The sequence below is a fragment of the Pantherophis guttatus genome, chromosome 1 (assembly GCF_059756535.1).
Source record: "Pantherophis guttatus breed Tessera chromosome 1, ASM5975653v1, whole genome shotgun sequence".
Lineage (NCBI taxonomy): Eukaryota > Metazoa > Chordata > Lepidosauria > Squamata > Colubridae > Pantherophis > Pantherophis guttatus.
In genome coordinates, this window is record NC_142063.1 from 135351662 (window position 1) to 135377530 (window position 25869).

The 25869-nt window shown below is 41.5% G+C and overlaps 1 protein-coding gene across 1 annotated transcript in view; it reads right to left on the minus strand.

The window, feature by feature from the left end:
* Positions 1 to 23312, minus strand: part of NXPH2 (neurexophilin 2) — a 66314-nt gene extending 43002 nt beyond the window's left edge. Inside the window, exon 1 of the mRNA XM_034424460.2 lies at positions 22794 to 23312. Coding sequence (XP_034280351.1) covers positions 22794 to 22859 — 66 coding nt within the window. The 5' untranslated portion in view covers positions 22860 to 23312. The remainder of the gene's footprint in view (positions 1 to 22793) is intronic.
* Positions 23313 to 25869: the final 2557 nt, after the last annotated feature.

The following is a 25869-nucleotide window of genomic DNA, read 5'->3' on the forward strand; positions in this document are numbered from 1 at the left end:
ACATTAGAACGTGAGTAAGAAGCACAAGTCACAAAACAGAAAACGACTTGGAAGTCGTCTTAGATTCTTGTAAGACGATTTTATTAGTCTGATAGAAATTTATCAGATATCATTTTGAAAAGGCTCCCTAAAAATGAGAGTTATGAGAGGGTCATTGCAAATCAGAATAAGAACATTCTTTCCACATCACTATGACTTCTGCTCATTATGTATTCAATAATGTCAGCTGTATGAATAACATCCATGTCATTCCTACCTTGAATCAATATTTGTATACATCTCTTAGTTCATGGGTCCCCAACCCTGGGGCTGCAGTGGTCTGTGGCCTCTTAGGAAACTGGGCCGCTTAATCTGCGTATGCATGAGATCCTGGACGGTATAAATGGTTTGCGCATGTCTGAAATAAAACTGAACTTGTGTGGTGTGGAATACTTTCACAAAAATGCTAAAATTAACTGATAATTATCTAATAGTAGGGAATCCTGCATATGATTTTAACCTAAGGAAACTTGCAACGAGACTATTCTCTCTTTCCCTTCTTAAAAAAGTGGCATGTAAAAGCTTTGGTTGACCAAAGGTCAAAAGGCAGGAAACTGTAGGTGTAAGTTTAATTATGAATAAAGGACTAAAATGTATATCAGAAAACACTTAGTATCAGTGTATTCATGACTGGCAGTGACATGGTAAGGTTAAGGTTAAGGTTAAGGTTAAGGTTTATTAAATTTGTATACCGCCCTTCTCCCGAAGGACTCAGGGTGGTGAACAGCCAAAATTAAAATACATACAATATAAAAACTAAAATAAATTAAAACAGAATTAGATCATCTTGGCTTCCCCAAATTTTAAAACCCTTTACCCATAAAATAGCCCATTCAAATTTTAAGCCAGCCCGGCTTGCTGAAATAAGAAGGTCTTCAACGCTCGGCGGAAAGTACGGAGATCCAGGATCAGTCGTATTCCTGGGGGTAACTTGTTCCAGAGGGCGGGTGCCCCCACAGAGAAGGCTCTTCCCCTGGGGGTCATCAGTCGACATTGCTTGACCGACGGCACCCTGAGGAGACCCTCTCTGTGGGAGCGGATTGGCCGGTGGGAGGTTATCGGTGGCAGAAGGTGGTCTTGTAAATACCTGGCCCTAAGCCATGGAGCGCTTTAAAGATGAGAACCAATATCTTGAAGCGCACCCGGAAGACCACCGGGAGTCAGTGCAGCTCGCGCAGGAGAGGTGTTACATGGGAGCGCCATGTCGCCCCCATAATTACCCGTGTGGCTGCATTCTGGACCAGCTGGAGCCTCCGGGTGCTCAAGGGGAGTCCCATGTAGAGAGCATTGCAGTAGTCCAGGCGAGAGGTGACGAGGGTGTGAGTGACCGTGCATAAGGAGTCCCAATCCAGAAAGGGACGCAACTGGCGTATCAGGCGAACCTGATAAAAAGCCCCCCTGGCCACGGCCGTCATATGCTCTTCTAAAGACAGTCGTGCATCCAGGAGGACGCCCAAGTTACGAGCCCTCTCCGTGGGGGCCAATGACTCGCCCCCAATAGCCAGCGATGGCACCAGCTGGCTATATTGGGACGCAGGCAGCCACAGCCACAGCCACTCGGTCTTGGAGGGGTTGAGTCGGAGCCTGTTCCTCCCCATCCAGACCCGCACGGCCTCCAGGCACCGGGACATCAGTTCAAGGACATCGTTGGGGTGATCTGGGATGGAGATGTACAGCTGAGTGTCATCAGCGTACAGATGGCACCGCACCCCAAATCCACGGATGATCTCACCCAGCGGCTTCACATAAATATTGAACAGGAGAGGCGAGAGGACCGACCCTTGCGGCACCCCACAAACAAGGTGCCTCGAGGTCGACCTCTGCCCCCCAGCCAACACGGACTGCGACCGGTCGGAGAGATAGGAGAACCACCGTAGGACGGTGCCACTCCCAATCCCTCCAGCCGGCGCAGCATGATACCATGGTCGATGGTATCAAAAGCCGCTGAGAGATCTAATAGGACCAGAACAGAGGAACATCCCCTGTCCCGAGCCCTCCAGAGATCATCAACCAACGCGACCAATGCCGTTTCCGTGCTGTACCCAGGCCTGAAGCCGGACTGGAACGGATCCAGATAGACAGTTTCATCCAGGTACTGTGGGAGCTGTCGCGCAACCACACTCTCAACAACCTTTGCCACAAAGCGAAGGTTGGAGACAGGATGGTAATTTGCCAAAACAGCCGGATCCAGAGAGGGCTTCTTGAGGGGCCTCACCACCGCCTCTTTCAAGGCAGGAGGTAAGAAACCCTCACTCAAAGAAGCGATTATAATCCTCTGGAGCCAGCCTCGTGTAACCTCCCGGGTAGCCAGCACCAGCCAGGAGGGACACAGGTCCAATAAACATGTGGTTGCGTTCAACCTCCCCAGCATCCTATCCACGTCCTCAGGCGTCACAGGATCAAACTCCTCTCAGATAACATTCTCAAGACCCGCCTCAGACACCTTGCCTGAACCCACCCAGTCAGAGTCCAGGCCGTCCCGAATCTGAGCGATTTTATCGTGCAGATAATACGCAAAATCCTCAGCATGCCCTTGCAAGGGGTCTTCCTGCGCTCCCAGGTGGAGAAGGGAGCAGGTCACCCTAAACAGGGCAGCTGGGCAATTATCTGCCGACGCGATAAGAGCGGAAAAGTAGTTACACTTTGCCGCTTTTATCGCCACTAAGTAGGTCTTGATATAAGACCTTACTAGTGGTCGGTCAGATCCAGAACGACTAGCCCTCCAACTACTCTCTAGGCGTCTTTTCCAGCACTTCATCTCCCTCAGCTCTTCGGCGAACTAAGGAGCTGGGCCGATTCAGCGCCAGGTCAGAGGCCGCAAAGGCACGACCCAATCTAAAGCACCAGCGGCCGCCCTATCCCAGGTGGCCACCAGGTCTTCAGTCGAGTTGTGAGCCAGAGTCTCAGGGAATGGCCCAAGCTCCATTTGGAACCTATCAGGATCCATCGGAACCACCTAGTCGGTTCCGCCTCCCTGCGGCGGGGTGTAGCGGTCAGGAAGACAAGTCTAAGGAGAGAATGGTCTGACCATGACAAGGGTTCGATGACTATATCCCCTGTATCTAGACCATTCAACCACTGACCAGAGACAAAAACCAAGTCCAGAGTGTGTCCTCCTGTGTGAGTAGGGCCATGAATCAATGGGTCAGGTCCATGGCTGTCATGGAAGCCATGAACTCCCGAGCCACCTCTGACGTTTCACCGATGGACGGCAGGTTGAAATCCCCCATGACCAAAAGCCTGGGGGTATCAACCACCACCCCAGTTATGACGTTGAGGAGCTCGGGCAGGGCCGCTGCCACGCAGCAGGGAGCCAGGTACACAATCAGCAAGCCCACCTGCATCCCATGGCCCCACTTCACAAGGAGAGACTCACATCCGGCTATCTGAGGTACAGTGGCCTCCCTAGGATCGAGACCTTCCTTTACAATAACCGCCACTCCCCCACCCCTACCCTGGGCCCTCGGCTGATGAAATGCGTGGAAACCCGGTGGGCACATCTCAATGAGGGGGACCCCCCCTCCTTGCCCAACCAGGTCTCTGTAATACCCGCCAGGTCTGCTCCCCCCTCCTGAATCAGCTCACAGATGAGGGGGGCTTTGTTGACCATGGACCTGGCGTTGCACAGCATCAGCCTAAAACCCGGGCTCTGAGACTCTGGACAACCCAGAGGTGAGCATTGGGGGCCGGAGCACATCACCGCTTGGAGACAGCGGGCACGTGCCCCCACAACACGATGTGGCCCCCTGCTCCCACCATATCTGCCCCTCCCACCGACAGTCCTGATGGAATTGCCCTCCTCCATACCAACACTAACCCCCTCCACTCCCCGCTCCGCACCTCCCCTAACATGACCCTGTGCCGGGCCTGCCCCCCCTAAACAAATCACCCTCCCTCTCCTTCGCCAAACAACCCTCCCCCCCAAAACCCCTTAAAAGATTAGCTAGTGACAATTTTAAAAAAACCCTCAGCCCCCTCTTCGCCCCATACCACCTCTCAGGGTTCCAAAACCCGTCATCGAGGTAGGCCCTCGATAGAGTGGAGAGCCAATCCTGCGAGAGGGGGGAGTCTTGCAGAACAAGAAGCTCAGCTGCCGAATACATCTTGCCACAAGAGGATAAAATGACCATGTCTCAAGGGTCCAGATGGAAGATAAAAGGTCCAGGGGAGAGCAAATAAGATGGGAGCATCCAAAATCCAAGGTCCAAGACCACTGTCCCCTCACAACAGTGGGCAAAGTCTCTTGCCAAGTCGACACAGTTCAAGGGGGATACAATCCAACCACCCTCTCACAATGATTGGTCTGATGGTCAGTCCCCTCTACTGGTGAGATGGAAGTAGTGAACCAATGCAAAATATCAAACACAGCCCAAGGGGTTAAGGTCCAAAACCACCCTCTCACGGTGGTTGGTCTGATGGTCAGTCCCCTCTGCTGGTGAGATGGAAGAATTACACTGGCTCACATGGCATCCCAACGTATTTGACAATCCCCCCCAAATGGCTAGGGGGAAGGGCTCAGATGGAAATAAGCCAGGTCTCGGTGTCAGTAAGTCAGTAAAAGCGGCAGCCAGTCCGAGATAGACGTAGTACAAAGGGGAAACGATGGAAAATAGGGAAGAAAGATGTTCTCCAACCCCCAGCCCCCAAAATCCAAACGGGGGCCTCCCAAAGCCTGCGAGGAACTGACCCATCAACTGGGCAGCCCTCATGCAGATCCCAGCCAATCCCGGACAGTAGATGTTTGTCTGCCACGTTGATCCCATCAACCACATCAGTAGGGCTAACCACGGGCACTCTCCTCCTCGCCATCATCAGATGGCCGCCATTACAGCCATTGCAGCTGCAGCCGAAACCGCCGATGCCATTGCCACTATCACTGCCAGACAAAAAGTTCTGGCAGGGTCCCAAAGCTCACCAGGGAGTCCCCACGGCAACCAGGAGAAACCCCCAGGTCTAGGGGCATCGCCGAGTTGCAAATGGCCCCAGGGGACCCGTTCGCTGCTGCCGCTCCAGCCCCTGACTCAAAAACGCCGCCGCCGCCCAGATGATGCGAAACGAAGCGATCCGCCATCTGCCATACTAAACCTCACTGACACCGCCACAATCCTCGTTCAGCCGCGATGTCCTGGGGGGCAAAGACCCCAACCGGCTGGCAAAGAGCTCCTCTAGCCGGGCCCAGGGGTTGTAGACTGTCAAATCGACCCCCCAAAGGACCAACAAGGCAAATAGGCCACCATCCTCAAGCCACGGTTCAGGCAGGCACCGCCATCTTGGACATGTGCAAACTTATCAAGGTCAGCCAATGAATAGGGCTTAGTAATAAGGTCAGCCAATGGGAGCTGAGACAGCAAGGAGCCTGGGTGTGGCTTAACTGTGCTTAGCTCAAAGTGCTGTGCTGAGAACTGAAACTGAAACTAGTTTGCTCTCTGAACTGAAACTGAAAACTGTTCTCTCCTCTGCCTGGTTTTGCTTGTACTCTCTACCACGTTGGAAGACATTGGTATTGTATATTTATTGTCATGTGTTCTATTATATATAAAGAGAAGTTAATGAATCCTGCTGAATCAGTTACCTGTGTGTGCTTTCTGGATTTGATTGCTGCAACAAACTCTTGACAGTGTCATCCAGGGCAGGTGTGCCCAGCCCACAGACTATGGGTCCCATGTGGCCTTGGGCAGCTAGTAAACATAAGATTGTAAACGTTTAATGTTTTATATACATGCACACACACTATATATTATATTATATATTTTATATGCGGTCCAAGGTAATTCCTCTTCACTCAATGCAACCCAGGCAAGCCAAAGAGTTGGATACCCATAATCTAGACTGTTATTGAAAATAGAAATTTCTAAGTTACTGATAAATGGCAATGGGGCTAATTAATGAATTAAGTAGTTCTTCTGAAAAAAAATGTCCAATGTTCTGAATAAAGAAAATCCATGGAAAAAAGTTATTCTACCAAGTGACATGAATGGATGGGAGGAAATAAGATGAAGGAATATAGAAAAGGTTCTTGAAGGAATGAAGGAGAATACTGCTTATTTGGCAAGTATCTTCTTATAAAAAGATCTATTTCAAGTATGTAGTTTAAGTATAAATCTATCCATGAATGCACATAGTAAAAGATTGCAGGTAAAAGCATGACTGAATTTATTGCTTAAAATGAAAAATGGTGAACAATAAAGGGCAATGAAAGGTTCTGAATGTAGAATATACCATTATTTAATAAAAACTGAATTTTGGAAAAACAGATATAAAGTTGACAAGCAAAGATATATGTGAATAGATCTAAATATGGTGCCTGAAACCATGACTGGAATTAAGAAAAAAATGATTCAACAATTTGGGTTACAACTGAACTGAAGGGCTCTTTGAAGGGTATTTTGGAGTTTTGCAAGGAAATGGGAGTAGTATAGTTTTAAAAAATGGCTGCAGATGGAAGTGATATAACTGGAAAATCTTAAAAACATGGCTGCATGTTTTGCTTAATGTGTATGCAAAGAGTGTATCTGTCCATGGCAATTGGAAGAATACCATAACTATGTCCTTACAGAAAGTAAAAGAAAAAAAAAAACCCACAGAAGTGAACGGAAAATCCACATGAAGGTTTGTTAAATGTGCCTGAAGAGTTTGAGAAATTGAAAGGGTGTAAAAAAAGACATTGCACAAAATTTGATAAATCCAGCGGCACTGCCTTGAGCTGGAACACGTAGATGTATAATTTGCACTTCAGCATGCCACTGAAAAATGCATGAGAAAAAAAATAGTAGCGTATGTTAATTTAGAGAAAGTATATGATAACGTAAATAAACTTGAATTTTATGAAACTTTTTGTATTATGGAGTGCAAGGTTGGTTACTATTAATGAAAAACACCAGTAAGTAATAAACACAAAGAATAGATGGACTATATAGCAACTCTTTCCATAATGAACAAGGAATTTGATGTACTTTTATTTAATGTCTTTATGGGTAACCCTCCATACACATCACTAAAGGTAAAGGTAAAGGTTCCCCTTGCATGTATGTGCTAGTTCCCGACTCTAGGGGGCAGTGCTCATCTCCGTTTCAAAGCCGAAGAGCCAGCACTGTCCAAAGATGTCTCCGTGGTCATGTGGCCAGCATGACTAAACGCCAAAGGCGCATGGAACACTGTTATCTTCCCACCAAAGTCCCTATTTTTTCTACTTGCATCTTTTACGTGCTTTCAAAGTGCTAAATTGGCAGAAACTGGGACAAGTAACGGGAGCTCACCCCGTTACGCGTCACTAGAGATTCGAACCACTGAACTGTCGACCTTTCAATTGACAAGCTCAGCATCTTAGTCACTGAGCCACCCATCCCTCCCTACCAATCCTATAACATAATGCCTGCCATACAAGTGAACCTCTTAAAAGTGCCCCTGTAATAAAGTATGCATAACAAACTGAATTAACTCTGAATGGCAATGGGGCAAAACCAGACAGGAACCAATGGGGCAGTAAATCTCATGTTTTATATTTACTAAACATATCTCAAAGATAGCATAACTGCCATGTGGCGCTGATAGGAAAAAATAAATAAATAAAAAAGTCAGCTAGATGGATTTATCAAAACATTGCAAGGTGATGTTGTAATTTACACTACGTTTGTCATTTTCTTTGTCTTGTGTTTGTAGCATAGTAGAACAAAAGTATATAATCTATTTAATATTTTGCATATTTATAATTTTAATTGTAAGCTACCTAGAGTTGCTTTTTGGAGTGAGATGGGCACATATAAATTTAATAAACAAATAAAATAAACTGTAATTCTGTTTTGTTCAGAGCTGCTCAGCAAGCTGCCAATATTTTTCTAGGGGCCCACAGAACATTGTAATGGTTTGAATGCTTAATAAATTTATGATATATCTTCAAAATCAGGGTGGATAAAAATCAATGATTTTTTTTAAAAAAATCAAAAAAATCAGATTTTTTGATTTAAATCAGATTTTTTTGATTTAAATCGGATTTTTTTGATTTTTATTGAATTTATTTTAATAAAAAACTTTTGGGGTAAAAATCTATCATAAGATAGTTTTCTATTTAAGATACATAAATAATTTAGTTTATTCAGCATGAAATGGAGCTTAGTTATGTAGCATGAGGCTGTATATTCTGCAACACTGGGACTATCGGTGAGTTAACAGTGGGTCAAAGGAGTAGCAGAGATGACAGTTGCTCTTTAAAAATTATGATTTAAATCGAGTTGATTTAAATCAAATCCATCCTGTTCAAAATAATTTGATTTATTTAAATGAACTAACACGTAGATTTATACTGTTTCAGCCACAATAAAGTAAATGTACATATACTAATTCTAAGATGGTGCTGAGTACCCGAATGATTTTAAGCAGCTAATATATTGCCAGATGCAACGGGAAATATGATTCAGAAAATTAATGCATCAAATGCCAAGGTTTCTGTGTCTGACAAGGTAAATGGAGTGATCAACTGAAATTTATATTTTATATAGCAAACATTCTAACAAATATATTTGTGAATTTTGGTGAAATGTTTACAAAAGATAGAAGGAAAAGGTTAAGATATGCACAGCTGAATATAATAATATACTTCTGCCCATTAAAGTGAGAGTTTGTTATGTCAAGAGAAACAGAAAAGTTGAATGCAGTTGTAATGTACTAAAATATGTCTGATAAAATAAGAAAAAAGTCAGAATGAATGGGTGAGAAATGAATGTGGATTGAATACAAAGGTGTAAGGAAGTCATGGTTGGATGGAGTTGATGGGATCCTCCAAAAGAGTAATGTAAAAGAATGACGTGGTAGAAGCAAGATGTATAGATATAATTTGTAAGGGTAGAGAATACTACAGTGAACATTTTTGACTTAAACTAGATTTATTTTTCTCTTCTCCCTAAATTACTTTAATTTCTGCTCTTTCTAAGCTACTTCTTACTTTTAGTGTACTTTCAGTTACTTAGGTTTTTTAGCATAGCTTCCTCAATGTACTTTTGGCTCAGAGTTAGTGGACCTATGCGAAGAATTGACTCTGTGCTGTTTTCTTACTAATACAGGGTATTGTGACTTCAGGGGGAGGTATCATGGAGTAGACAACTGTGGCAAAGACCAAGGAACCTTTCCAGATAAGGAGAGGACAGGAGATCATCCACATATGCTGCAGACAGCTGCTCCTCAAAAAGAGACTGAAGCAGTGGTTTTCTGAAGTGTAATACCGGTAGTATGTGGGGATGATCTTGAGGGAGGAGAGGAAGAGATGCTGCCTAGGAAATAATCAGACAAGAAAGGAGGAGTTCCCAGTAGCTTAATGGTCAGAGGAATAAACTTTGGAGCAACTCGCTCTGATGGATCAAACAGTTAAAAGTGATGGTGGGAGAGTTGTACATTTAGATTTACAAGATTGATGTCAGCACTCTCAGGTAAACCAGATAAGAAGCACATCCAGATGACTTAATTCTACTTTACTGTAAGATTACAGTAATAGTACCTTGCAAATTTGAAGGCACAAACCTCCTGCCTGAGGGACTAAGTTTCTTCCTCTGACTGTTATTATTATTCCTCTGACTGTTATTATGTTAAGAGATGTGGAACTGGAGTTCCACATCTCTTGTCTGAGCGTTTCCTAAGCAGCTCTAGCAACTCCGTAGGCTCTCTTCCTCTTATCAGATACTACAGTCTTATATAACATTAAAGTGGATTTTAGTGGTAGAAAAAGGTGAGATGAGCTACCTTGCTTGCAACTGTGGGAGAGACTTTAAAATACACTACATTCACAAACCTCACCTTATAATCACATTTGGAAATTGTACATTAGCTATTCTAAAACTATTAGAGAACTTTGGAATTAAAAGTTTGAGAAGTTTTTATTGAGTAAGTTTATCTTTAATTCTGAACAAAAGAAAAAGTAATTACAAGCTTATGAATTTAAAGAATAAACAGCAAAAAACTAAATAAGATTCTGTTCCATGAAAGTTATAAAAAGAATTAAGGATCCAGATAAATTTCAAATATTGACTTTTACAATATGCTTTTGGAATCAACTATAAAAAAATAAAGTTTTTCATAGGAGATAAGACTTATTTTGGTTATCCTGATAATAGCAAGTCATAAGAAAAAAAATGATTTTAGAAATTGGACTGTAGAGGGGAACAAAAAAATTTTAAGGAAAAAAGCATACAAAACCTGATGGGATTTATACTGGGATTTATATAATGATACAAATGTTGTAACATGAGAAATATTGGACAAAATCTTTGAAGAATGGAGCCAGAAGTTAGTTATTTACACTGCCAGCATTGATGTTTGCTTCTAGGGGTAGATTATGTCTAAAATATGTTAATGAAGGAATGACAAACAAAATTTATCTGATAAGATAGAGAAAATACAGAATGTGAAAAAACAAATGATAGACCAAGGGACTGATTTGGAAAATGATGCTTTGCTGTATTTGTAGTAGAAACTTGCTTATTATAAAAATTATAATAAGATGGTCTATTATATTATATATTATACACAGGGAAACAACTGTACTCAATAGCTCTGTGGGACAATTAAATCGTAACAGATTTCCAAAGGCCACCAGAACATTTATAAAAGAATTTGACTACAACATTTTACTGATAGCTGCCATGATTTTGGATTTGCCTTTAGCCTAAGGAATCTTTGATTCTGGATTGACAATCTAGTGTAATGTTAAAATTCTTTTTCAAATCTACATATACTCAGTTTGTGCTATTTGGTTATCACATTTAATTAAAAATGGAGGATATCCAGGTAGATTAAACAGTATATAAATTTAGTATTTTGTAAATTGAAAATATTCACTTAGATAAATTCTCTTCTTTATACTGTACTATTAGAATATATGGGAGACATCAACAGATACTGTAAAATACCAGTTATACAATTGACAAAATGAGTTCTGTATAACTTGCAACATCTTTGCTTTTTGGGCTAATAATATTTGCAGATGTGTCTGATGACTCTATCTCAATATTAAAAGTCCCCTTCTTTTCTCAATTCACATATTAATGGATTGTTTCTACAAAAAGACATGAAGTAATTAACTACATCAGCTCCTTTCCTCCTTTCCTATTCTCTCTAGGCCTTCTTACATTTATCAATTTTCTACTGATGATTTTATAAACCAAACCTCTGGAGAACCAAACTGATTAGTCAATCAGTAGTACAACACTCTGCAGAATTTGAGCTAACCATTAATGAAACTAGGAATGGATGATTATCATTTCTTTTACAAATTATTTTTCCCTAAGGAAATAAATATTTTTTTTATTCCTTGTCCACTAATCTGTACTTTTGCGCCTATTTTTAGTATTTTTTTTAAATTTGTAGCCCTATATTTCGATTTCACTTACTACAAACTAGTAGTTCCCAAATACATTGTTTTAGTATGACTAGAATTCTGAGGCAGAATTCACAACTGTTTAGGGATATGCAATATAACATATAGTGTGGGTTATAATACTCAATCTCACTGTTGCCATATTATCATTATTCTTGTAATTGTTATTAGTCTTGTTCTGGACTGCTATATAGTCCCGTGATGGTGAACCTATGGCACGTGTGCCACAGGTGGCACATAGAGCCATGTCACCTGGCACGCCAGCTCAGCTCCTTTTTGAGACTTCTGGGTCCACCAGAAGTAGGGAACAGGATGTTTCCTGCCTCCGGAGGGCCTGGGGGTGGGGATGGAGAAGAGTTAGGGTCTCTAGGAGTCTCTGGAGACAGCAAAAAAAGTCACTTCCTGTCCAACCGAAAGTTGGAAAATGGGCCATTTTGGGCCTCTGGAGAGCCTCCAAGGGGGTGGGGAAGGCTGTTTTCGCCCTCCCCAGATGCATAGAGAGGATCTGGAGCCAGGTGAGAAAGAAAAACAGGCCTACCGGGCCATCACGTGCCAGGAGCGGTGGTGGAGGGGGATTGGACATGCATGTGCAGGGCACATAGAATTATGGGTGTGGGCACATGCACAAACTTCCCCCGCCCCCCCTTCCTGGCACGCGATGGCAAAAAAGAGCCTTGATAGTACAGCGGTCTACACACCCTCTTATTAACACAGCTGCCTGCAATTTACTGCTGGTTCGAATCTCTCCAAGGCTCAAGGTTGACTCAGCCTTCCATCCTTTCTAAGGTAGGTGAAATGAGGACCCAGTTTGTGGGGGCAATAAGATGACTTTGTATAAATATACAAAAGGATGAAAGCTATTGCTTAACGCATTGTAAGCCGCCCTGAGTCTCCGGAGAAGGGCGGCATATAAATCAAATTTAAAAAAAAAAAGGTTAGCTATCAATGATATAGTCCAATTAAGCTTCTAATAGGAATAAATAAACCACACAATTACACAATAGCTTTCTCATAAAGAGTAGCAATTACATGTACTAGCTCTAAGACTGCTTTTGTATAGTGTGTGTGTATGCCTTCAAGAGTGTTGACTCCAGGTGGCTGTTTGGGCGTATCCCTTCAGGTTTTCTTTTTTGACAAGAGTTTTGGAAGTGGTTGCCATTGCCTTATTTTGTAAGTCTGAGAGAGGGTGACTGGCACAAGGTCATCCAGCTAAGTCTCCCAGGTTCTAGCATAGTGCTTTAACCACTATACCAAACATTTAGTATTTAAATAACTGTCCATTCATGCGTCACTGAATAAGTATTTTCTAATTGCAGTATAGAGTATTTCAGAAATTTTAAATTTAAAAATAGAAAAAAAGTAGCTAAATTTCATTTTCATTTTGATCCCTACTTCTTTATTATACAATACACAAACTTATACAATACACAAATTTTTTAAAAAAATTTAAAAAACCTTTTATACTGTTCAATATTAAAAGAAAAAGGTCTGGGGCAGAAATTACCAAATTCTATATCAAATATTTTGAGTAAGTTGGTTTATGGTTGCAGAACAGGACTCTTTTTGAAGTTTACAGCTGGCAACTTTGAAATGTTAAAATACTTAAAAGTAATTGCATTCTGTTTTATAGGGAGGCAACATTCCCTCAAGTGTGACTCCTCTGCTTGAACAGACACAAGTATGTCAAAACTGGAAAAAGTACTTCCATCTGCTGCATTAAAGGTTGTCCTAAATAACAAAAACTTAGAGGGAACGGCTAAGAGAAAAGTACAATATACAATACCCATTATTTATGAGTAGAGTTAATGCAATTCCCATTTATTGTTGCATGGATAACAATATCTATGATACACCATTGTGTCATTGTATCACCATCATTCACTTGTTCATTCATTTCTACAACTTTTTTATCCCAAATGTATGACTCTGGGTGGCTAATATTGTGTTTCCCCGAAAATAAGACCCTGTCTTATATTTTTTTGAACCCCGATATAAGCGCTTGGCCTTATTTTCGGGGAGGTCTTATTATTTTGGGGCACGTGGAGCAAGATGGGGCTTCTCATGCCGTCTTACCTGATTTCCAGCTCTGCATTTAAATATTTTCGAGGAGGGCTTATTTTCAGGGGGAGGCTTATTTTAGCGCATGCGCTCAAAAGCCCAATTGGGCTTATTATCAGGGGATGTCTTATTTTCGGGGAAACAGGATAATAAATAAAAACAAGATAAAATCTTTACAACAAAATAACAATATATATAGCAGCCAAGATTTAAAAAAAAACCCTATCAGCAGTTAATATTATCAGGTTATGAGCTCAATTACACATCATGGGCTCAGGTGCAGTAACACAACCAGGTTTTAAGACTTTATGGAAAAGTTGGGGTAAGTTTGATTTCTGTAGGAATGAAGCTTTCCAGAGGGCAAGTGTCATGACAGAAAATGTGCTCTTCCTGGGTCCTGTCAAATGGGAATCCTTAATAGATGGGACCCAGAACATGCCTCTCCTCTGAAAATAGGATGAGTAGATATAGGTGGAAAGGGATGATCCCACAAGTAACCCGGCCCCATACGAAGTTTTATAAAAGAAATATTTTGCAGTGTCAGTGTTTAACTCCTATGCACAGTGGAATAATTTGTTTTTTTTTAAGTATTTTTTTAAAAGAAAGACTAGAATTCTCTCAGCAGTAACTTTTTGTGGAAAATGGAAAAGGACAGATGCACTGATGGAATACCATGATGGAATGTGCAGCTGAAAGAGGAATTAAGGAGAAACATCCTAACAGTGAAGGCAATTACCCAGTGGAACAGCTTGCCTTCAGAAGTTGTGGGTGCTTCATCACTGGAGGTTTTTAAAAAGATACTGGAGAGTCACTTGTCTGAAATGGTATAGGACCATGATGGCGAATCTATGGCACACATGCCCGAAGTGGCACATGAAGCTCTGTCGTCTGGCACGCACAGCTTTGCCAGTTCCTCTTCTGGGTTTCTGGTGCGCATGTGCACGCGATGATCAGCTGACCTTTGTGCGTGCAGAAGTGCCGGAAACTGGAAGAGCTGGTCTGTGAGCTGGGAATGGGGCTTCTTTGAACTTCGAGTGTCCAGAAAGAAGGAGGAACAATGGGAATTGTCCCTTCTGCAGCATCATCAGTCTCCGGGCAGAGTCTCCCTTGACTTCACCCACTGGAGGAGAGAGTTTCGCACAGAGAAGCCCAAGTTGGTTATTTAGGCCAAAATCCCCCCTCCCACTTTCTCTGCTTCTCTTTCTCCACAGAAATATCTCTCCACCTTCAGGTGAAGTCCCAAAGTACTCTGCCCGGAGACCAATGATGCTCAAGCAGGGAGAATTCTCATTGGTGCTACCCCTAGTTCTGGCCTCTCCTAGCTGATCGGCAGGGGGTCGGACTAGAAGACCTTCAAGGTCCCTTCCAGCTCTATTCTGATTCTGATTTTGAGGAGGGGGGAGGATATTGGCAGTAGCACTGTAGTTTCTCAGAGAGGAGACAGCACATTCTGAACACAACAAGAGAATGCCCAGTCCTGAACTGGATGGAAGAGGGAGGAAAAGATTCATGATAGCCACACTCTGGAATCTCCCTATTAAGTTTAAAAGTTATAGCTTTAGTCTGGCAAGATTCTATCAGGTGTAAGCAAATAAAAGAATTAGACTCAATTGGATCTTACTATGTCGTCTTTGGGCTAAGGCCTCACTGTGGAGCCCACACAGGCTGTAGAGCCTGTTAGTTAACAAAAAAGAAGTCCTGGAACCCCTAAATCCCTGATCAATAGGCAACATTCTAACAATAGAAAATTGGCTTCATTCAAGTGATTTCAAGAGGGGGATTTGTAGCACCTCTGTGGTTGTAATTGTAAGTGGGCTGCCAAGCACCTCAATTTTGATCACATGACCATATGAGGACACTGCAATGTAAGTAACTTTGAGCACAGTTGGAAAGTCCATTTTTACAGCGTCATTGTAACTTCTAATGGTTGCTCATAAGTCGAGGAGTACCATAAGTCAAGGAATAAACAATGATACCACATATTTTACTGCAGAGTGCTGAACTTTTTGCTAAGCATTCCATTTTTATGCATTCCCAATTTTCATCATAGCTGCTTATCATATTCAGCAACTAACTTTCAACTATATGAAAAATATTACATACTCCAAGCTTATTTATTTTATCGCATGTTTTATCATAAACTTCTCTAAACGAACAAACATACAGAAAACAGTTTTCCACTTATTCATTCAATGATCTGCTGACCAGCAAAAACTCAGCTCAACATATCTCCTACTTGACATAAAGTCACACTACATTTAGCAAATATTGTTCACTATAATTTCTTGTACAATTTCGGTCAGCATTATGTCAAACACCTCTCAAGCACATTTAACAAACTAATCCCCATACACATTTTGCATTTTTATTACTTTTCACCTTATATAAGAGGTCAATATGGCATTTTTCTAATTGTCATGAAGAAATGTACTCTATATAGATTTATTTATTTATTGACGTAATTCATATGACTGCCTATTTCACAATAGTGAGTCTGAGTGGGTACAAAAAACCCCAAAAGTTATAAACAAACACGTGACATTATTTTCCATAAATTTACATCTATTTTAAAACATTTCTCTAGTTACAGTGTCTCCATCCACACCATTACCATTTTTAAGTATTCCCTAGCATTACTTTATTATTAATTTTAGCACTAATCTTTGTAGCATTTGTTTCAGTTCTACTTTTGACACATTGTTAAAATTCCCATACAAATCTCTAAAACTGTCCTTTCATCACTTCCTCACTTCAGTTTCATCCCAGATCTTTTCATCTTTCTTATTTTTAATTCCATTCAATCTTCTGGAGTCTCTTTAGTATTTGTTTTTCTTTCCTCCCTCTCTTAACTTGATTAAGTTATTTATGGTGAAAAACGGAGTTACAGTATTTAGATTCGGTTTAAATACTATAACTCGGTTTTTCACCATAAATAACTTAATTATCCTTTTACATCCATTTATTTAATATTTGTATTAAAGAAAGATTTATATTTGAACCTTTTTCCTAAAATAATCACCAACCATCATTTTCTTTCATTCTTGGGTCATCAAATAATTCAATGACTTTTTCTGTATTCTCTGAATTCATCCCTACCCATCCATTCTTGTTATTTAATAAAGTTTTCCCCCTAGATTGCATTCATGCAAAATCATGCAATATCCCTATCTCCTAAAAAAAAAAAACACCATCATTTGTCCCTAATTCTTTATCATCACTCACTGGAGCTCAACATGCAATTATCACCACAGTACAAATTTCTAGTTTCACACAGTACTGCACAAGTCAGACATGCATTTTAGGCTTCTACTCATAATCAAATTTACAGTTCCCTACGTACAATATATAGGTAGTCCTCATTCACTTAGTGACCCTTCAAATTTACGCCACTGAAAAAAGTGATTTATGACCATTTTTCACACTTATGACTGCTGCCGCATCCCCATGGTCATGTGATTTGCATTTGGATGCTTGACAACTGACTCATTATTTATGCATGGTGGCAGTGTCCTAGGGTCATGTGATCCCCCTTTCACAACCTTCTGACAAGCAAAGTCAATGGGAAATCAGATTCACTTAAGAACTGTGTTACTAATTTAACAATTGCAGCGATTCCCTTAACAAACGTGGCAAGAAAAGTCGTAAAATGGGGCACTGAACAAATTTCTCATTTAGCAACATAAATTTTGGGCTCAATTGCAGTTGTAAGTTGAGGACTACTTGTATTCATCAATTGCAATGAAGACAAGGCTACCTCATATAGCTCTGTTAGATCCTTCTCTTTTTTCTTAGTTTCACCAAAAACAAACAAAAAAACTCACAAGTCTGATTTTCTTTCTTTCATTTCTTTTCCATATAATCTTCCTGTCTTTCAAGATGAAATCGTTGATGTGCCATAGGGAGGCAATATGGGTGGTGGTTAAGGAGTTGGGACTAAGATTTACATTCTATGAATAATTAGTGTTTAGCTTATTTTATGTGGTTTTATACTTTCTCGCATATAGGACTTCCACATCTTTAACCACTTTGCAGTTTTTCACTTTTTCAGAAGAAAGACTGTCTAAAGCAGTTTACATGAGGATGCCAGTTATGTTGCAGGAAAAGTGTGTTTTTCTTCCAATTTCCTCGATCCCAATTTCCCATATAATTCTGGAGTTTTTTTGTTTTTTTAAAAAAAGCATTGTAGGCTGTCTGACATCTCCAGACATGACTTGTTGCTCCCAGTCATGACAAGAAGAAAAAGTCCTAACTAACCCGTAATTTACAGATTTTACTATGTGTAGCTTCCAGCTATAGATCAGTAGTTGCTGCTGGTGCTGGCAAATATCAGTTTGATAATTTCTCTTCTGAAAGACTTGATTTGATGGGTAAAGGGAAGATTCATCAGAGTCTTCTTCTACCCTAGAGAATTCCTCCAGATAGCTAATGACACTGTAAATCATATTTTCATGCAACTTCTGACTTTATTCTAGTTTGTAGGGAGCTCTTCTACCATCATCTCTGTCAAGGATTCTCTGTATGGTACTATTTTTTTCCCCTTTTAGTAGTCAGGTTTTCTTTTTAATATTGTCAAGTGTAATAAAAATTACACTTTCCATCTCTCTTTTTTAGAGTGTTGACTTTTTTTTTTTGTAAATAATATATGGTTAACAAACATCTACATATTTGTCATACTGGCATTAAACCACTAAGGAGGAGAATTTAGGCCTACAAATGAAGATGTTAGCAGTTTTCACTTAGGATTGGCACAATGAGATTTGACTAAACCTGGGACCAAAAGAATGGGTGGTAGAGCTTCTTTCTATGATTTCTAAGGGAAAATGTTAGAAATCATCTTTTTCTGGTAACCTGTTTGTCATGGTTGAAATATTTTAGCTCTTTCATATAAGACAAATATCAGATTCCATTAGCACTGTGGAAACATTAATAGTGCCATTCCTATCTGGTGATAACTGGGGAGGATAATTGCAGATTATTATAGCATAGAAGAACTGTGTGTAGTCAAGGAACAAGAAGAGATGGCAACGGACTAAGAGAAATGACTAGGAACAGAAAACTGCGTTTTGGATTGTCATATATGCTAATTGTCAAATTCTATTTTAAATACACTTCCTTCTAATTCTTCACAATATCTTCAGAATATTAACACCTCAGAAGTGCTTAATAACACAATTAAATATTTTGTCCATATTTAGGTAACACATTCTTCATATTCTATTTTAAAATGTTCTTGGTTAATACTGGGCTAATCTTTTGTACGTGAGACATCTAATTTTCCTTTTATAAAATGGTGTTTCTTGCATGAATGTATGCATATATTTGGGTATGGATAAGAAATATCTGAATAATAAAGCACCCTAAACTACATTTACAACAAGAAAAGCAATATTTTTTTTAAAATCAATCTTGGGCATCACATTTCTTTCTCCTTTTAAATCAAAACTGAAACACAAATAGTTTTTAATTACAAAATATCAAATAAAATATAAATGAGAGCAGTAAGTAGCATATTTACTATATTAATGTTTACAAAGCCTCCCTTTCTTCTCATTATAGAAAAGACTCAAAACAAAGAAAAGTAATACTTATTTCCAAATTATGTTTATATTTTATAGAGATATCAGCAGTTCCATTCCATGAACTGAATATTTAAGAACATATAAGTTTCTTTTTCACAGCTTTATTATATACAAGATTTTAAAATGTTAGTGGACTTTACAGTATAATGAACTGCATTCATTGTAACCGTGTTGATATTCATTTTTATAACAAAATATACTTTGAACAGAAAAATCAAGAAGTAGCATATAATGTTGTTCTTGCCATTTTTTAAAAACAGAAACCTTTATTTAAAGTTCATTTTGTAATATTAATTTTCCAGAGATATGCACTTGTATATTTTTTTATTTGTAAATACAATAAGTAGGAAAATGAGATACTAATGTGAAAATGAGAAAATAATGTGTTTTTTAAGAAAATTATAAACATGCTTGATTCAATTTCAACAGAACTGCAGAATGGGTCATAAAAATCTCCTTTATAAGATATTTTCCTGTAGATAGTGACTTCAATTGTCTTGCTCCTGTGTTCTAGTTATTAACATGGCACTGAATATTTTGTTACAAAAGGAAACGTAATGACTATTAATATTAGATTTAAAAAATAGCAGTCACTGACATTAATTCTGGACAAATCTCTTTCTGTCACTATTTAGGTGATAGCTAGGTGTATATTGACTACCATGTTAGCAAATGGCGATTTATATGAAAAATTATCTTTTGGTGGCTATTCACAACATAGAGGAAAAATGCAAGATGTACAATTTTATTTTTCCATGCAATTTGTAGCACACGTTTTACTATTTACTTTAAATACAGCCTCTGTGTTTTAGACACATCAACAACATAATATGATATAAATTTCTTTAAAAGTTTCTTCTGTTTCCCTCAGAATTAATTACTAACAGGGTTAATGTTCAGTAAGGGATAAGACTGCCACTTAATTGTGGTAAAAAAAATCAGGGTATGTTAAATCAGCAATCAGGATTGCAAACTTAAATAGAATGCACAAAATGAAATGGGATTGTGATTTGTTCTACTGACTATAAAATACTACATTCAACCATTCTATTTTTAATTCTGCACTTGATAAAGATTACTGATAGAAATCTTAATCATATTAATAAAGTAAATTTCAGTTTACTATTTAAATAGCATTTATTTCATTAGGGTAATGCTGGTTAGCGTGTGCAGGCTATTTTCTATGTTTATATTTGCCAGTTTTCACAATATGTTTGAATACTGACAATATTTGGAAGACATTTAATCACTGAAACATCTGGGGGAAAAACCTAGTGCATTTTTTTAATAAGAGTTACCAAAATCTATGCAAAGCTATTTATCTGACAATACAATATTTTCACTATATTCAAAGATATCTAATATATTTACTACAGATAACTCATGGTAGAGTTGGACAGAGCAACATAATCCTACATTCATTTACTTGGGACTAGATGTAGAGTTTATTAGAACTTAATTCCTAATGCGCATATGGGATTGAATGACAACTGATTAAAGTAAAGTGCACAAGAAAAGGATGCTCCTCAGTGAGATTCAAATTACCTAAACATAAAAATGAACTAGTTCTAATAAATAGCTTATACATAGTACCATCTGAAGACAATTTTCTCTATTTTAAATGTCTTGATTCTTCAATGTACCACTCATATACAAGGGAAAGGATGTAAAGCAGTAAAATATTACTGCTTCAATCATATATGAAATAAAACCAATGCCCGCTGGAAATTTTAATCAGTCCCTAATGTATCCACTGGATTTTTTTGCAGGGAAATTTCATTTTCCTGCTTCATTCACTATTTCCCATTCATATCCTTAACCACTATGTGATGTTTAGCTGGTAACTATTCTAAGCATTTACCCAGGTTTTATTGGGTATTTTTTTAAAAAAGGAAACCACTGTGAAAGAAAGTATGTGCCTTATCGCAAGGCTGCAGCTTTGCATTTCATTGCTCTGATAAAACACCAAAGCGAAAGAAAGAAAAAGACCCACAATCTTACAAGACCAGCACAGTCTTAGAAAGGGATTAGAATTTGAAATAAGCTTTTTCAAAAACTAATCAATCAACTCCTACCGTAATATTAGAATCAGCTCTTAAGAAGGCTATTTAATCCCTTCAAGGTTTATTACATATTCCATTATTGACTACAGTAACACAAACTCCCATACACATACCATTTCAGGTTGCATATAGCTGGGATGAAAATAAAACTTTGCATCCTGCTGCGTGCAAGCAGTTAACATTTTCCTGAAAAGGGACATTGACTTTTTTTAAAGCAAAAGTTTTAATTGCAATACAACTTTTTAATGCTTTTCTTTAGGAAAGAGGGGATATTTCAGTGCTAGTTTCTTCTTTTGACACTATGCCATATATTTAACATCCGAAGTTTTTTTTTATTTGTTCTCTAAAATACAATGCTACAACCACCTTCAAGACTCTCTATACCTTAGTTATAAAGTTTTTTTCTCTTTATTTTAGACTACAATCTGGTTTACTTGTCCCTTTAGCCTGACTGGGCTGTATAAAAATGGTTTACTTCCACCCAAAGCTGCTTCCTAAAAGCACTGAAGCCAATTAAACTCAGTCACATCATTATAAATACACATTGCACCCATTTGCATGAATAACAATTACAGAAGGATGTTTTAATATCCAAACAATTAACTAAAATCGAACTAGTTCAAGTTTACAGTAAATCTTATATCAAAGGAAACAATACAGTATCTATATTAGTCATTTTCTAGGCTGAACTTTAAAAAATCCAGTTGTCTTTAGCTCTTTAAGATTCTTCAATAAGAAAGTGCTTGTATATATGAACACTTTTCAAAATCTTCCTTCATAATCACCAAATGCCTAGATTTTCTGTACTACCTATCACTCCAGAGCCCTCCTGTGCAGAAAAGAGATTTTGTCACTACAGATCATTCACTCAAGAAATAAACTAACTCTTATCAATCTAAGCATTGGGCAAAGAAAATCGCAAGCTCCTTCCCGGGAAACCATTACTCATCGAGATAATTGAAAAATAAAAAGTTGGTCATCTCCTATCCAAGTTTCTAAATCCTGCCGCCACAGTGACAGTAATTCCGTCGTGAATGCGCCTCCATTCTAAACCGTTAGACCCCAAACTCCGACTATATTCAGAGGTCAGACAACGCAGGTGCTCCTCCGGGGTTCCCAGTGAAAAACGCGGAAGGGACCCCCGTTTTTGCCTCCTTCAAAAGCCCAGCGCTTCCCTCGGAGGAAAAGCGGCCAGGGCTGCCCCCTCAACACACAGCCTCAGGAAGCACACCGCCCGGTTCCCGAACCGAAAAAGCCCGCGGTATTCAGAGAATGCCCCCCACCATCACCAAGTCCGGCTCAGGAACGAGCGGCTCTCCCGTGGCCGTCGAAGAAAGTTTTCAGCCCCGGATTCCCGCCACCCCGCCGAACCTCCCCCCCCCCATTGGGCGATCCCGGCTCGCTCGCGGCGAGGGGAAAGGGCCGGGGAACAGCCGCGAGACCCGTTCTCAAGGCAAAGTCCTCGCCTTAATACTCAACCAGACCGGGTAGCAAAACTTAACGCGGAACGCCTATAAACTCGCATTAAACGGCAAGGTAAAAGAGGCGACCGCAAAATTCGGACTTTCCCCCACCCCACCCGCAAAATCCGGACGCCACAGCGCTTCGCAGCCTCTGCAGATGGTGCCGAAACGAGGAGGGGAAAGGGGAGGAAGAGGAACAGGGAGTCGCCCCCGGGCAAAGTGGACTTACGAGCGGGAGGAAGAAACTCTGCGCCACCACAACCAGAGGGAAAGGCTGCGGCAGGTGCACCATCATCCTGGCTCCGGAGTCTTTTAAGAGAGGCGTCCTTTGCCTTGGCTGTGGCTCATCTCCACTTCGGAAGGCAGGGCGGAGAGCGCAGGGACATTCCACGACGACGAAGCAGCCGCCTCTCTCTCTCTCTCTCTCTTTTTTTTTTTTTGCGCCCGCTTCGGGAACCTGCCCCGCACGCGCGCACGCCCGCCCGCAAAGCGAGGGAAAGACTATAGGGGAGCAGCGGACGGACGAGCGAGCGAGCGAGCAAGCAAGAAACTGGCCGGCCCGGCCAGAAAAGAACACCGCACCCCCAAGCGACCGTCTGTCGAGCTGACTCCTCCACCGCAGTCAGGCGGCGCTAGGGTGCGACTTTCTTTCGCGCTGGCGTCCCCTGGAGAGGAGGGGTGGGTGGTGAGCTGGCTGCCTGGCTGTCTGGGGAATGGGAGGGAGGCAGAGTTAGGAAAGACGCGGCGTGCAGGTTGTCTGGATTATAAAGGCGAAAGCTTGGGAAGATTCCCCGTGGGGAGGCGGGAGAGGGCGGGAGGGGAAGGGGAGTCGCGCGCAATGCCGCGGTGAGTGCTGGACGATTCTCTCTCTCTCTCTCTCTCTCTCTCTCTCTGAGAGGGAAGGGGGGAAGTAGGTGCTGAGAGGCTCGTTCGCCCTTGGCGGGAAAATGCGGCGAGGAACCAGAGCTGGGTCTGACTGGTCCACCTTCGGCGCGTGCTTTAGAAGCGGAGCTTGGACGTGAGGAAGCTTTGCTCCCTGATTGTGGACTGTGCTCCGCAGGCTTTTTCTGGGATGGGCTGGAATCAAGACTTGAGAAAAGGTGGCTCTGGGCACCTTGGAAATATAATTGAATTCCCTAGCTCAGTTTAAAGCAGAATTGCCTATCCTCAGGCGCTTCCTTTTTTCTTCTTCTAGTAGACTGTTAAGATGTACACGTTCAAAGGACAGAAATGTGCAGCGAGAGTTTTAAGCCTGGACGTTTGAGCCTGGAAGCTGAATATGGCCCACAAGATTTGCCTTTGGTAATTCCACATTTTCTTCATTTCAGCATTATTGCTGAGAGCAAGGATTGCTCCTAGAGGGAAACAATTAGGAGTCAGATGTTTTTGTACACCCCTATGAGTCATGTTGATCCAGGGGCCAACCAACATCTTGTTTTCCCAATGGAGCAGCAAGATTGGATGCAGGAAGCAACTATTGCCATTGTTGATCAGTAGTCAACAATGCATAGCCAGTCATTGTGGGTTTTGCAAAATTAAGCATTTAGGTCCTGTTGGTCCTTTTCAATAAAGCATGACTGCCTCCTTGAACAAAGACATACTGGCCATGCATATTTTTTTCTCTTTTAGAATGCAGTACACAAGCCATGACCCATGTTTGTTTTGGAGATATTTCTTTACCTCAACAGGGAAACAGAATGACCACGAATCTTCCTGTTGGCTTCCCTACTGTGGGAAGCTGGCAGTGAACATCAGAAATTTTCCTCCCTCCCTCCCTCCCTGTATCTTCCTTTTTTCCTCCCTCCCTCCCATCCTCCCCTCTCTTCTTTCCTCTTCCTCCCCTCCCCTTCACTTCCCGGTATGAAGGTAAGTGGCTGCTGGAGTGAGAGAAGTATCAAGTAGGCAATGGGGACTGAGTGCAGATGGACTAGAACCAGGGGTCTGCAACCTTAAACACTCAAAGAGCCATTTGGACCTGTTTCCCACAGAAAACAAAACACTGGGAACCACAAAACCTGGGTGGGCGTGGCCAACTCAACGTCACTCACTCCCACCCAGTCACATGATGTCCCCAGCCATACCTACCCAGGTTTTGTGGCTCCCCATGTTTTCTTTTCTATGGGAAACAGGTATCTCTGTCTTTCTCTGTTTCTCTCTCTTTGTCTCTCTTTCTCCCTCTCTCCCTCTCCCTCTCATATCTTTCTCTTACCTCTTTCTCTATCTCCCTCTCATCTCTCCCATCTCTTTCTCTTTATCTCTCTCTCTCTTTTCTTTCTTTCTTTCTCTTCCTCTCTCTTCCTCCCTCCCTCTCCCCCATCCCCCACCCCACTTTCCAACCCACACACCCAGGGAATAACTATAAGGAAATTCGGCCACATTCTATCTGTCTCTGGAAAGATACAAAAATAAACCTTGGGTTGCAAAAGGAGTCAGGCTGTTACATCACAGTGCCACGAAGTTGCTCCCTTAGATCACCACACACACTTAAGACAAGCATCATCCCAAGCAGCTGCACACTCACACAGGCATGCATACGCATCCTGCAATTCGGTCCAAAGTGGCTGGAAAATATAGTCTCCCCCATTGTGAAGTGCACCTTCACTGTGCTGCGCAAGGCGCTGCAAGAGCAGTGGGCAGGCCATGGAGGGGATATTGGGTCTTCCCTGCCACATGTCAAAAGGAAAGCCAGCTGGGCTTTTCCCCTACCCTGCTCCCAGTTCCCTGCTCCTTTCCACCTACCCCCTACTCGATCCCAGTTCGGGACAGAGGAGCATGCTCTGGAAACATGTGTTGGGGCGATGTCGGAGCACATCTTCTGACCCTCCGGTGCTCGGCCTGCAACTCTCCATGCTACTCCAGGCTCGGCTTGTCAAGGAGTGGGGGAGAGCCCTGATGCCTCCGCTGCCCCCATCCTCAGCAAGCACAGCCCCAGCAATCGCTGCCCGGCTTCCTCAAAGGGGTGGCACATTTCAAAGGTGGCAGCTTGTATTGGAGGTGCTGAATAGCGGGACAGCTGCAAGAGCCGGGCCAGGCCTCTCCACTGTCCCAACTTGTCAATGGGGGTGCTTCTGCTGGGCCAGCCCTTCCCCACGCTGGGCTTTTGTGCTCGGTGCTTGGTGCTTGGCCAATGGAGGGGAGATCTTCCCCACACCGCCACCTTCTTTCTCTTGGCCCAGCCAACAACGGAGGAGGAAGGTCAGGCTTGGGAGATGGCCCCCACCCCGCAAGATCCACCCCCGCCATTCTCTCCCAGCCCTCTTTGTTGGTGGCCATGACAGGGCAACAGCACTTTCATCCCTCTGTTG